Below are 14,249 nucleotides of genomic sequence, written 5' to 3'. Positions count from 1 at the left end.
AACTGAGGGCCTCATAAACCCAAGGCACAACGGAAGTCTGACTTTGGGGAATGCCAGCCAACCTGCTCCATAGCCACTATGTCCTGCCAGAGACTCAGATTTGGTACCTGTGGCAGGAGCAAAATATTAACGCCCTCAAAAGCCATCTGCATGACATATTACGGGACCCAATAACAAAGTAATTTATCAAAATATATAGCAATTGGGTCTCAGCCACAACCACCAATTGCACTGATGAACACCAAGGAAGCACCGGAGTCTTTTCAGAAAAAAGCTCTGCGAATAGGTGTTTTTTCCTTTTCAGTATCTGGATTAAAAAATTAAACCCAAACATTTCACATCAATTAAAAATAAAAGTTTTGAGAATTTTGGGGCAGAGGCAAAATAATTACTTCAGTCTGAGGAAAAATAATTCTGAACAATCTTAAGTGAGTTATTCTCTCTTGGGCAATTTCTAGTAACAGAAAGTCAGTCAGTCCTTTATTCACAGAGTGAGGAGCATGTATTTCTCTTTTCAGGGCTAGTGCCTACCCACTCACAGAATCCCCTCAGAGTCCCCTCACTGCATTGTTCAAAGTTCTTGTTATTTAGTTGCTGTAACGGAGCCAAGTTATGGCTGGATTCTTAGAGAGGGAAGAGTTTAGGGATCTTTTCTGCAAGTAAGACAGCCAGAGTTTATTTGGCTGAATTTGGGACTGAAAAGGATGTACAAGTCAATAAAGCATGCAAACATTTTCCTACTACTCCAAAGAGAAATGTGTTCTGACACGATACCTCTGTTCAGCCCCACTTGCTGCGGTGACAGTATTAGTGAAATGAAAGAGCTTCTGGCTAGCAAAATCACTTACAGTGTCCTGAAAATACTGAATCAGATTTTAAGTATTGCTGCAGTCTCTGCCTGCAAAAGGAACTTGCTAAAGGAGAATCTTTTTTGTTGAGAGTCAGTTCCTTATATTGGTGACATACTGCTCTAATAAAGATCCCAAACAGACTTCTGTTTTGACCTCCATTGCCTATTAGATATTTTAACACGTACTGCGGTTAAAAATTAGTACATGCCAATCAAGAAGCAGGGCGGATGGTGCATAAAAAGCATAAAGCAGAGGCAACTTTATTTTCAATAACACCTTTAAGGTCTTCTTAACAGACAGCTGGTTTGCTACTCCTTCTGGTTTAGTTTATCACAGTAATTATTCTGCTATTCAGAATTTTAGTCTGAATTTTACTAATTCAAGGCCAGATGACAGAGTTACAGTATATCAGTATTATTCTCATTGAAAGTATCATGCACAACAACCCTTGAGTTAAGCCACTATATGTAACCCACTAGTTTTGGAGGTTGAAATCTTTTCATAGCCAGATTTCAAAGCCCTTCTGTCCAGCATTGCATTGATCCACAATTGGTAATGGTATGTACTCATCTTTTATATAGTTGGTGAAATCTGGCTATCCAGGAACAGAGCTAAATGAATGCTAAAGCTGACATTAGGTGGGCAAACAAAGTAATGAGAATCAAACACGTTTTTTTCCAAGAACTGAGACAGCAATAAAATCCAGTGCAAAATATAGTTTTGTACCTATCACATGACTCTGACATGTCCTTGTCATGGTGTCCTCCTCTTCTTCTTGCAGGTTTTCTGTGACTACTTTAGCCTGTACATAGTACAACAACAAAAGTGAAGAACATCTGTGACTCTGTTTATGTTGCTTCATGATAACTACAGAATAACTTTTCAGAAATAAACCAGAGTAAAATTACAGGGCAGCTAAGAGTGGACGTATATAGCCTGTCTCATTCTATGAACGATATCTGAAGATAACAGCTTTAACTTCATTCAAAGTCACAACGTGCAGCAGTCAAAAAATACCCTTGGAAGATGCAATTCCTCAAAAGGAAAAGTCTTTTTCTGCATTAAAAAAAAAAAAAGAATTATGCTCAGGTCTCCTCACCTCTTATTTGTTTCTCTCTAGAAATACCATGTTTCAGATTCTATGCTAAAAAAAATATGAACTTAATATATGATGTGGTGGTATCTCTCTAGTTCAGTTTGCAAACACTGAACTTCGGCGTTTCTGTTTCCACATCTGTTTAAAAGCATTTATTAGCTAAACAGAGAGAAAAACTTCATTTAAGAATGCAGTGCACACTAAGAGCCTGTATGTATTATTCAAGTATGCGTTATTCAAATCCCCTATATATTCTATTTTTCAGATCAAGGCATATTTTTGCTCTGTTCTTCTGCACTCCTATTTCCCAAGTGTATATATAATCTGAGTATCTTCCTCGCATACAGTGAAAACCCGCTCCATTACATGCCATCAGCGGCCGTAATTCAGATCCAGGGACATATTTTTCTGCCATGCTATATAAATCAAACAGGAATGAAGATACTTTCAGGGTGATGAGAGAAGGAAAGCCAGCACTGCAGAAAAAATTACTTTCAATATGTCAGAGATCTTAAATTATTTGTTAATCACTCTCTGCTGTTTTAAACCACTTACAGCACATTCACAATAACATTAAATATGTTCTGTAATCTAAACCAGTAGAATTTATCATCATTTGCATGATGTATCTTTGATCATAGTATATATTCTGCTTGTCTGGTTTACAGCAGTAGCACTATTGACCTCTTGTGACTAGCCTCAGTAAGACGTGAAAGACTCGCTCTCTATATTTATAAAAGTGCATTTATAATCTCTTAATCCCAGAGATTTGATTACATCTTTTTTCTGCTGAAATGAGGCTCTTCAGGCTATGGAAAATGAAGACGAGGGTATGTGATCATTTGGCTTCAAATTACGGGTAAAACAATTTCTCACATTTGCAGACTGCATGGCGGTCTGTGGCTTGCTGCAAATGTGACATTTCACAATATTAGGATAGATCTCTGGGTATTCCCCAAACACACAGACTGCAGACAGACAGTGCTATACAAAACTCCTGGTGTCTTGATTTTGGTGCCACACTTCCACCTCACAAAGTAAAGCCCATGGCTTTTCTAAATTACACTGGGCTGTAATAAAATCACAAAGATGAAATGAAGCAGTGCAGCACAAAATGATTGTATCTCACCTTAAGCTCCAGCCAAGGACATGAAAAAGTATTGGAGAATGTGGAATATCCTTGGTTTGGGCTAAAGGATTATGTATTTCTGTTGGCTGGCCTTTAGAGCAAAGTGCTTTTTTGATGAACACTAACGGGAAGCGTATCCCTCTGAAGGTGAATGCACAAGGCCGCCATTGGTGGAATATTGCTTTTTCCATAAATTCAGTGGCAGTCAAGCAGTAACAGTCTTTGCATGAACAGAAATCAGAGGTAATTGGTGCATATGTTATGGCATTATAGTGCCCCAAGTCTTTACCTGGCACATCATAAGAGAAGAGATTTAATCATCAAAAATTAAATAGGCTTTAAAGGAAAAAATTGCTAGAAAATTAATGTTAAAAAATGTTATGGCCAGGATTTAAAGAAGCAGTATATATATGATATGCAATTTTGAAATACAGCAGCTTCCACACTGAACCCATATGACTGAATGCACTTTGCATTGTTCAAAAAAGAAAAGAAATCTTATTTTAGGGCTTTTCAAAAGATAGATACTGTTTTCTCCAAAAGCATTCATTTTGTCTTTTTACAAGTAAAAAAATGCACAACAGGCCATTCTACCGCACACGACTGTTTCCAGTCACAGCTATCTCCTGGTCCTTTGCAATCTGCTTCAAAGTAAGCAGACACCAAAGAATAACTGGAAATGATAGTAATAAGATGCGTGAACTTTGAATTTAAAGAGTTTCCATTGTTTTTCTTGTAGAAGTTTGGAGGACAAGATGAAATATCACATACTGTGGAATCTTAAGGTATATCTCTTTCATAAGTTATCATTAAGAACTGTAAGCACATTTTTGATCTTTTTATTCTAGATGTCCTCAGTCTTTTGGCACTAGATATTTCTTTCAGGAATTAACTGCCACAAAAACCACAATATGAAACTCAAAACAATGAAGCATATAATACAACTTAATCTTCAAAAACAATCCAAAAATACTTTGATTCCCAGCGAACAAGAGAGTGTATGATATAGGACAGGTAATGCCTTTTCCCCATGACTAACATGTCCTTAAAAACTAAATAGTATAATTAGCATTTTTCTCCATCATTTGTGTGTATTAAGGACAATCTTTGTAGTTCCCTGATAAAACGAAGTGTGTTTCTTGAAGACATACTTGAAGTCCTAAATGACTATTATTGCTGCATTTAGAAAGACTTCACAAAATGACAGACAAAAAGCACAGCAAATTATTGCAGCATTAGAAAATAGTTAGAAAGAAATTGTAGAAGCAATGTGTAGAGTTTTTTGTACTTCTGTACCGTGAAGATATACTCTAAGCTGTCAGGACCATATTAAATGGGGCATAGTTAAACTGAGTGGCTCTGATAAGGGGCTCTGCTATCAAAGTTCTAGATCAGTTGGATTGAATTTCCTGCATATTGCACATTTCCAGACTTTCATTCTCTCTCTTTCCTTTCAGTGACACTACAAGGACAGCCTTAGATACGCTTATAATTTGTGGTTTTATAATGCAGGAGACATCTACATTTTCAAAGAAGAGATGATACCACAGGAATCAGGACGAAAAAGTTTTCAAACACATTCATTCTGCATATGTTCCCCATAAGTTTCAAAAAATGACCTTGCAGATGTTCTTAGGAAAGACATCTGCATTAAAGTAAAAAAAACATTTGCCTGAAGTTGAAACCATGTGTGAGATGCTTTAACCTTAAGCATCCTAAACATCTAAGAGTTTTTCCAGTTCCCATTATGAAGCTTTTAGAAACTTGTTTTACCCTTGAAACGCATCCCAAAGAATTTGTATTTCAAATTTCCTCAGATGAAATAGTTGCATGTGCTGTACTTCAGTAACTCAGTTTTATCAGAAAAACAAAAGTAATAGCCTCAACTTCATGTTCAGTATTATATTTGGCACAAGTTTTCAGACTATTTTGTGAAAATTGTAATTATTGTTAATAATCATCATAATAATATGGTCAAGACAGCTATCAGGAATGAGAAAAGAATCAACGAGTTAAACCATCTCTGTTTTCCTGGTGCTTGCACTTCAAAACATCATGGGAAAGGCCCTTACTAGGCAAGAAATTGCTCACTAAATTCTAAGGTTAATTATTAGAAGCTTCACAAGGAAGGGCACCCATTCAGTCTGACTTTAGGCTACAATCCTAGACTCTGTACACTTCTCGATGGAGAAAAGTTAGCCACTCATATAACCTTTCAAGAACCAGAATCTAGCAGCTAACAGAAAATAAAATGATTTTTCTTCTAAATTGCAACATTCCTACTCTCTGGGTAAATTAAAGTATCAGGTATAGTTACTACCTTATTGAAGCATGAAACTAACTACAGGGCATTAACAGGGAGATTTTCCGCAGTACAAAGAGAGATATGGGTCAAATGTATGTTTTTGCTTTTGAAAGACTCCCTCTTAAGTGACAAATATTCCCAAACGTCGTCAAATACTTTGCCTCTTCCCCATCAGCAGTGCACTTTTTAGGCTTAATGACTTCTGTAATGTTCAGAGGAATGTTCAACACTGGCATGCAATTTTCAGGGAAAGGGGAAAAAATGAAAGAAAAGAAAACGGTCCTATTATTTCACTCTACTACAGTATGATTATAGCATCGTTGTGCATGTATCTCCACTGGAATTGAATTGCCAGCAGAAGCAGTAGGATCTTCATGACTAGCTGTATAATCTGGCCTATAGTCAAGCTGCCAACTTTTGTATTAATTTACAATTCTCTAGCTACACAAAATCTTTCTATCATATATAAACAGTTATTATCCTGTTTGTCTGTACTGGCAATAAGGAATACATCCAAAAGTTAAAAGGAAGGTAATAATGTTTTCATGTACTAAAGCACTTACCAGGGTCTGATTCTGCATTTCCATATCAGCTTTTGTGTTGCTGTTTTTCTTGTGGTTTCCTTGAGAGCTGATAGAGTTGCCAGGAAGAGAGGAGCCCTGGGAGCTGCCCTTCGACACACTCCTGTAGGAAACATCATTTGATCCACTTTCTGTCTGCTGAGCTGCTTTCTTATCAACTCTGCAGGTATAGAGTGATTCCTCTGATAAATTACATTGCCCTTCTTCAATCACTCTACTTTTCCATTCCTTTAATGTTTAAAGTAACCTCTCTGTATCTTTCTGTCTCTAGACCTTTGAGTGATAAATGTTTCTAACTAGCCTTGATCAAATCTGTCACTTGCAATTTCAGGTAGTATATCAATTTAGTCTTTCACATATAATGATTTATATTATATTTGGGACTGCTGTGGGGCAAACGTGAAAACACAGTATAGCAATTGCTAAGTTCTTCTGTGACCGAAGGTTGTGGTAGCTAGAAATGTAATTAATTCTGACTAGTTACCAAATATATGTTTGCTGGTTACAATACATGAAGATGGAATACATTAAAACATGTACTTAATTATCCTCTGTCTTTACACACCATCTGCCTAGATTCTTGATTTCTGGAATCATTTGAATTTCTATCAACTTGGATGTAACTTGCCATTCTTTAATTTCAAAGGCCATTGGTTTGGTTAACAAAGTAACGTGAACAAAATTATCATCTCATTATTAATGTTTTTTCCTGTACAGATTAAAGCCCTGAAAGTGTACCTACTGATTGCTACTATGCATTCTTAGTCTAAAAGGAACATAGATTGAACTTAGCATCTGTAAAGCTACAGTGTAGAACACCACATCCCAAATTGTGTTCCAGTTTTACCTGTTTAAAAGCTCTTTCATAAAACTGTCTTTTGGTGAGTATGTAGCTGTGGTGGAACCTTTGACTTGTTCACACTCAATCTCACCAGGCGTGTCTTGTGAAGGTTTTGTAATTTTGCTCTCCATGACATCAGCTAAAATGTCACCGTTGTCTGTTTTCCTGTTAATTTCATTTTCTATTTCACAGTGTTGTTCAGTTTTCTTTTTTTCTTTTCTTCTCTCTAATTTTGCCTGCTTAATTCCAAATCCTGAAACTTTTGCATCCTTTTTTTCTACCTTTGTTTTGGGAACATCAGTTTTTCTGCTACTCAGTGCTGGGAGCTTACTCTTTCGAAAGCCAAACCAACTAGCTATAGACGGCCCAGTCTTTTGTTTAGTCTCCGCAGTGGGAGATTTGGTTTGTCCCTGACCCTTTTGCACATTTTCTTGGATGCATAACATGACTTTCTCCTCTATTGTAGGTTGTAGAGCTGGTGAACTCAAAACATCGGTAACCTTCTCAGAGGCTTCTGCTAACTTTAAAGACATTTGCTGTCTTCGTGACTTTGTTGCTTCCAGTTGATGAGGACACTTTATTCCATCTGAGCTTTGAAATGATGAAATTTGTTTGGAAGATACAGTAGCTGACGCTTCTAACTCCAATTCTGCTGGCAGAACACTTTTTTTACTTAAAGCTTCATGCTTAAAACTTTCAATGCTTTTCTCACACTGGACAGATAGACTGCGTGCGTCTTTCTGAGAAAATGGTTTGTTTCCATCACATTTTGAAGTGTTGTGAAACAAGTCTACTTTTGAAGATGATCTGAAGGGCAGTTTGCTTGGGCTTCCATGCTGGCTATTGCAACTACTCATATTTCCTTGTCTAGAATAAGAATTTTCCATGGTTTTAGGAGTATATGAAAGAGTCTCTGGTGTCACTGCTGACCCAGGAACGGCCTTGATTTGAAGTCCTTCCATGGCTGAGTTCTGCCTTGTTAGAGAATTTCCTCTATCAGAAGTGTTTGTAATAATCTGAGTCCGTACTTTTCCGAGACCTTCTGTCACAGGGGCAGATGGCTTTTCCCCTGTATGAATGCTAAAACTCTGACTACGAGCTTTTGCTCCATTCATGCCCAGAGCTGGTTTCAAGTGCGACTTGTTGCTAGAAGAAACAGATCTCTTAACTAATTTGTTTTCTAATCCATCTACTCTGTCTACCACCAAGTTGCAGTTTTCATGTGAATGAGGTGATGCTGTATCCATACTAAGTCCCACAGTAAAATTATTTTTTCCTTCGGTATCAGATGTAGAGTCTTTTAATTCAGCAACTGTTGCACCTCTAGTGGTTACACTTAGAGATTCATTTTGCTTGTACTTACTTGAACTCACATTGCTTTTGGAAGCTGCATTTATACTGTCTTTTTCCTGCTTCCCTGGTACAGTAGAGCTCTTTTGGAGAAGTTGGGGAGATTTGACAAATAATTTCAGTCCTACAGGGAGACGGGTTTTCATTCCTTTCTCATTAGAATTTTGGATAGCATGTGCAGTGTCACTACCATGAAACAGTGTTGACAACGGGGAATTGTTTACCTGAGATAGTAAAAGCTCACTTGTGCTTGTTGTATGACATTGAGGAGTTGCGGGGAGAATGTTTGGCATCTGCTGTGGCTGGTCCACCCCACTGTCACTTGAAATATCTTTTTTGCTGGAATATGTGTCTTGTGAAGAGGTTTTTTCCAATGATGGACAACCTAGAGAAAAGGACCTGGCTGTTTGAAAATCTGTGTTAGAAAATTCATGATTCCTGTGGAGACCCAGCTGATTAGGGTTTTTTGGGCAGACTTGCTTTGTGGAAACTTTGGACAGTCCTTGGCATGCACTATGGGGTTGCTGAGATATGCATTTATTTTGCATAATTGCTTCTGCATTTTCTTGAAAGTAAGATAATTCAATTTTGGCCCCAGAAGATACATTTTTTGCTTGCATTTCATGACTGGATTGATTATGAAAGCCAGAGTTCACAGTTCCTTTTAATGGTGATGATTTCAGTATATTTTTTGCTGTTTCACTGGGACCAGCTCCTCCCAACTTTACCGCTACAAGTGGTGAATGAGCATAATTAGGCCGAATCAACAGGGATGTTGACCTGCCTGGAGGAAGGGGTGGGGATGGTGATCGGGCTTCTACAGTTGCTAAATCACAATGAAAGTCTCTGGTTGGAGGTTCTCCATAGTCATTGGGCTCTATAAGGTGCTGAGGCAACAGTGGTGATGCTGGACTCTGACTCTTTGGATACTTTGACCCGTCGCCTCTGCCTGGACGTTTCAAGCCAGGCAGGAGGTGGGCAGTGGGCTTTGGAACTTGGAAGTCGACTTTTGAGTCAAAATTACAAGGTGGACTTTGTGCCTTTTTGAATCTTGAAAGCTTTACAGGTGGCAGAGCAGGTGATTTTTCAAGGGTTGCAAGGCCCACTGATTGAGCTGCAGGTGTCTCCTCACTCTCCGTCATCGCAGTTTTTTGTGGGGAAAATTTACCTCTGCTGGGTATTTTAGTCAAGTTTGGCTTTTGATTGATTCCTGCATGCACAGTGGAGCTTGAATTGGCCTTGGACGATACATCATACACTGGCTTCACTAGTTTTTGTCGTGGAGTATTTTGCAGTGTCACTCTTCCACAGCGTGAAGATTCACTGCAGGTCATGGGGACAACTGTGGTTTTAGTCCCTGTATTATCTTCAAGAGTGTTTTTCTCGGTTTCATCTTCGGGTCTTTCTAAAGCATTGTACTTTCTAGCATTGGTTCCTGTCTGCAAATCAGTTATTCTCTGAGGTATAAGTTCAGTATATTCTGTACTGGACCTAGCTTCTGGCTGGTTGATTGAAATTTCATTTCTTGTTACAGTGACAACTCCAGTCTGATGTGAGCTGAATTCAATAGGCTCACCATCCTCAGCATCAAATATTACAGTAATACACTCTTCAGAAGAAGTCTTTTTTATAACCTTTTGTTGTTTAATGAAATTACATGTCTTTGGCCTAATGTCTGAGTGAGTAGATAGCTGTTTTTCCTCTTTGTCAGTAGATACAAACTGAGAATTCTCTGTGACTTTGAGCATGTCAGAGGTCTTTGTGTACTTCTCAGTAAAAGGAGTTGCTAATAAATCTGATGGACTTTTCTCATCACTGCTTTCTATATGCAATTCATCCAACACTTCATTGTCGTCAGTATCTGAAAGCTGAAAATTAAGGTCCTTCCAGCCTATATCAGCATGGCTTTGATTTAACTGTAACTCAGGCAGCTTTGCTCTGGTGCACGATTTTACTTCTGCCTGAAATGCACTGACAAAACTAGTCAATTTTTCAGGTCTTTCCTTTGAATTAAAATACGAACTTCTTTCTGGCAAGTGTTTCCTACTAGGATCCCAGTCAAAGAGACTGTCAGAAACGCTGTGAGTTAATTTGTTACAATAGGTCCTGCAGTCTTTGCTTGGTACTTCCTGCAGCAACAGTAAGGATGAAGAGTCATCATCTGCATCATCATGCGAATCTGAATCATAAGAGAAAGTTTTGTTATGTTCAGTGCAAATACTTCCTATTTCCATTGGCTTACAATGAGTCTGTTCATTATGGTTGCCACATTTAACTCCGGGGGAATATATTCCTTCATTAGAGTTCATGCAATCTTTGTAACCCCATTTTGATATTACTGAAGGTGATTCAAGTAATATTTTTTGCTTCTGTAATTTCTTCAGCCCTTCTAAGATATGGTTTTCCTTGATACGAGTTGGAGGTAGATCATCTGCAGGACTTGAGAGGTTGCTTGGGAGCGAAGAACCAATGCTTATTCTTTTATCCCAGCTCACGGATGACTGTTAAAACAAAATAAAACTCACATATTACTCACAAGTGCTGTTAATAAAAAGTGTTACCATTTTAGTAAAGAGATTTAGGAGTTGCATAGGGCATTACATTTCATCCATTGCTATTAAAAGCAACGTTCTTTTTTAATAAAGGATTTCATAGTAGTGTGAAGGCTGCAGTGCATTTAAAACCTGCAGGAAGAACAATACGAATGGAAGGATTAAGATAAAGAAGAAGAACAATTTGGACTGTGAAAGACAGAATAAATGTCAGCATAAATGAGGAAACTGTGAGCAAATTGGAGTGATAAAGGAATTGTTAAAAAAAAATCAAAAGGAGGGAGAATGAGAGGGAGGGAGACATCAGGGAGAGAACCCTTACTGAGTTTAGTGACAACTGTTTTAAATGTAAAAGAGAGAAGAAAGTGAAAAAAAATTCTGAAATAGGCAGCTTTTCAATTAATCTTGTTTCAGATTAACTTAAGCTAATAAATGAAGAAAATTAATTCCATTTACCCTTTTGCTGCATGTCTTTCCATCATTCCAGGTGTAGGAGGAACCACTGGAATATTCACTGCAAGCACTTGAGAGGGAAAGTTCACTGCTACTGCAGCTGCTCCGGGGATACAGGCGGCTAGGACCTGTCATATTTAATTGACTCTGGCATTTCAAGACAGGTATACTGGATTTCACATTCTGCTGGCATTCCTAAAATATGAGAAGAAATAGAAATATCTTATGGGTGGAAAAAGATCATTTAACTTCCCCTTAATTAAGAAGGACAAAGAAAAAGCAAGTAAGCTACTTACACCTTCCTGTTATGCCATTAGCATCTGGTGAATTTAATACAGAGAACTAAATTAAAAATTGCTAACATTTTAATTTGTTGGGGTAAAGATCCACAATCCTCCATGTTTTCTTCTTTATTCTCAAACCAGTATTCTGCTCTTCTTTTGCTAAAGATTATTCTGAGTCTATTTGAATTATGCTTTGTACATAAGCAGTGTGCTCCAGTAAGATACAGAAAACAAAGTTATAAGAATACAAGTATATCTTGACAACTGCATTATAGCCCTACAATGTAACAGATGAGGCTGTACATCTTGGACAAGGTAAATTAATTTAGTATCCCAACCAGAATGTCCACTGAGAATGGAATCTCTCCATTACAGTCTAATTTTGGTTTCCTATCTAGTTCAAAGCTTTGTCTAAGAAACTCTCTGACGTAGGACAATCCATCTTTGTGTCGCTCGCAGACAGCTGAAGCCCCTTGCTTATGCAATTTATTGACACTTTATGGCTGCCTTTAGTACTTGTGTAGTTATCACCCCTCTCCAAATGCAATTTCAGCTGACTGTGACTAAGTGCCAGCTTTGAGGAAGAGAGTAATGAAGAGCAGATAGCACTTTAGGTAAAATATTAAACCTCTGTAGGAGTATCTAGGATGCCTTTAATTTGTTTTCAAACTAATACTCTTGTGCCTAACAGTGTTAGAGCTTCTTTACGTTAAGCGCCTGCACCATTCTGTTATGCTATTCTCCAGTTTCCTTACAGAATCAGACATCTTTTTAATTACCAGGAACACAAGACAGAGTGACATGACTCTGTTTCATAAAACTTTGCTTTGGATTTCATTAAGGCAAGCTCAAACAATATTTATTGATTTTTGTATGTAGATATACTCCAAATTAATTTTGCTTAGATGAAAATTTTACCTTTATATTCAGGAAGACACAAGAAATCTGAAGTTATTGAATCCACAAAACAATTATCAAAACTGTATATGCAGTAGACACAGCTTTTTCATGCAAATCTCTGGAAAAATGCTCAGTTTGTAGGCACTTCTCGTACACTAACATGTTTGTTGGCCTTCTGCTAATTTCTTCCATTTATTCCCCCATGTCCTCCCATTTATTACTCCTAGGGTTGAACCTTTTTTCAGTTAAATGGGAGAGAGAAGAATTTTTACTGCTGAGGAGTTCATCAGTACAGCTGTTCATTGCTCAACTGACATAATAATGTTCTGTTTTTGACAAACGTAACTACAGGGCAAATCATTATTCTCTGTCACAGGCAAAACCTATGAATGGGAAAATCATTTAGAGGTAGCAAGAGCACATTTCACCTCTGGGAGTTATTGGTACATGTTCTCCTAGGAAGTCAAATGGATGCAGGAGGAATAGCCTTTAAATCCACTGGCTCTGGGAAGAATACATCTTTCAGCATCAGAGGCAGGCTGATGCCTGTGTTTTTGGCTCTGAAACAGACTTTCTCGCTTTGTTGAAACAAATTACTCTTTATTTCTGACATTGTGGTTCCCATGGGAGACCCTCTCTCATCAGCTTCTTCAGCTATGACGGCGTCATTCCCTGTAAGGTTGACTGTAGAGAGGCCAATGGCAGCCATCTGCTTGTCCTGGCTATTTCGTTGCCTTTCAGCTGTGGCATTGGGAAAACATGTCATGTCAAATTTCTGCCCTTTATTCTAGGCTATGTCCCAGTCATCATAGTGTTTAAGGGAAGGATGCTTGTAAAATCCTTTCCTATAAGAACCTCCTGTAAGAGAAAAGAGGAGATCACAGCGTTCTGACAAGTACTGCCTTCCCTTCCTGTCATCTTCAGCTAGTCTGACGGCCTTTCCAGGAGAAAGGCATTTGGTCCTACAGTTTTAGCAATGGGAAAAATGGAGATATCTAAGCAAAGCAGAAGAACAGTATATTACTGTAGTCATCTTTATTGTTTAAGAGATGAGGAAATGCAAAAAATATCATTACAGATTCTGAAGTAGGGTATCTGCCCAATTTGTAGATTGCGTTCAGATCATTAAAGAGAGTGTGGAATTTTCTCCTGCAATTTGCCTTTATTCTCTAAATTATCAGAGAAAGTACTTTGAATAGTATGTTTATGATGCATTAATTAAATATATTTAACTTGCATATGGGTCTATTAACTGACATGGTGAAATTTTAATTTTTTGTAATCATGACTCTTAAGTCATTACCTTTAACGAGATTAGAGCAAAAAGGCCTGAATGTAGTATTACAATTTAAATACATAATTTTCACTAGATATCACAGAAAATTAAAAGAATCAGACTATTAAAGACACAAAAGTCTGTATTAAAAAAACCTAACCTGAAGGCTTAATTACACATAATGCAAAGGGTCATTGGCATTTTTGTGAACCTTTGAAACAATGCCTTTTCATTAAAGTATATATTACAAACGAGATTACATTTTTGTTGACACTACTATACTTAAAGATCAAAGGCACACACAGGTTCAACGTTCAGTTCTTGTCCTCTTTGTTTCCCTCTATCTTTATGTGACTTTTGTTTTTTAAGCTACTTTTCTCTTTGACAATGAAACATGAAAGCCACACTGGCTAATGTTTTGCCAAATAAGCACAAAGCTAACCCCATCTGAAAAAAAAATGTAGAGCCCATGAATTTTTAAAAGTTCATACATAATATATCATAAAAGTAGGATGAATAATATGGTGTATGGGCTTTAATAAAAAGCTCCTTGACCATTTCTCAAGAGATTTTGAGATGTAATCAATACCCAAAAAGGTATCTTGGGGACATTGCTAAGATATACACTTTT

The 14,249-nt window shown here is 37.5% G+C and overlaps 1 protein-coding gene across 1 annotated transcript in view; it reads right to left on the bottom strand.

The window, feature by feature from the left end:
* Positions 1 to 14,249, bottom strand: part of NCKAP5 (NCK-associated protein 5) — a gene marked incomplete at its 5' end in the record, with an annotated part of 54,073 nt that overhangs the window by 17,532 nt on the left and 22,292 nt on the right. Inside the window, 4 exons of the mRNA XM_009580625.1 lie at positions 1,578 to 1,653; positions 5,945 to 6,122; positions 6,810 to 10,654; positions 11,162 to 11,353. Of these exons, the coding sequence (XP_009578920.1) occupies positions 1,578 to 1,653; positions 5,945 to 6,122; positions 6,810 to 10,654; positions 11,162 to 11,353 (4,291 nt within the window). The remainder of the gene's footprint in view (positions 1 to 1,577; positions 1,654 to 5,944; positions 6,123 to 6,809; positions 10,655 to 11,161; positions 11,354 to 14,249) is intronic.

The sequence above is a fragment of the Fulmarus glacialis genome, unplaced genomic scaffold (assembly GCF_000690835.1).
Source record: "Fulmarus glacialis isolate BGI_N327 unplaced genomic scaffold, ASM69083v1 scaffold12366, whole genome shotgun sequence".
In the NCBI taxonomy this organism is placed as follows: domain Eukaryota; kingdom Metazoa; phylum Chordata; class Aves; order Procellariiformes; family Procellariidae; genus Fulmarus; species Fulmarus glacialis.
The sequence above is the reverse complement of the archived record's forward strand: the minus strand, read 5'-3'. Positions and strand labels throughout refer to the sequence as shown.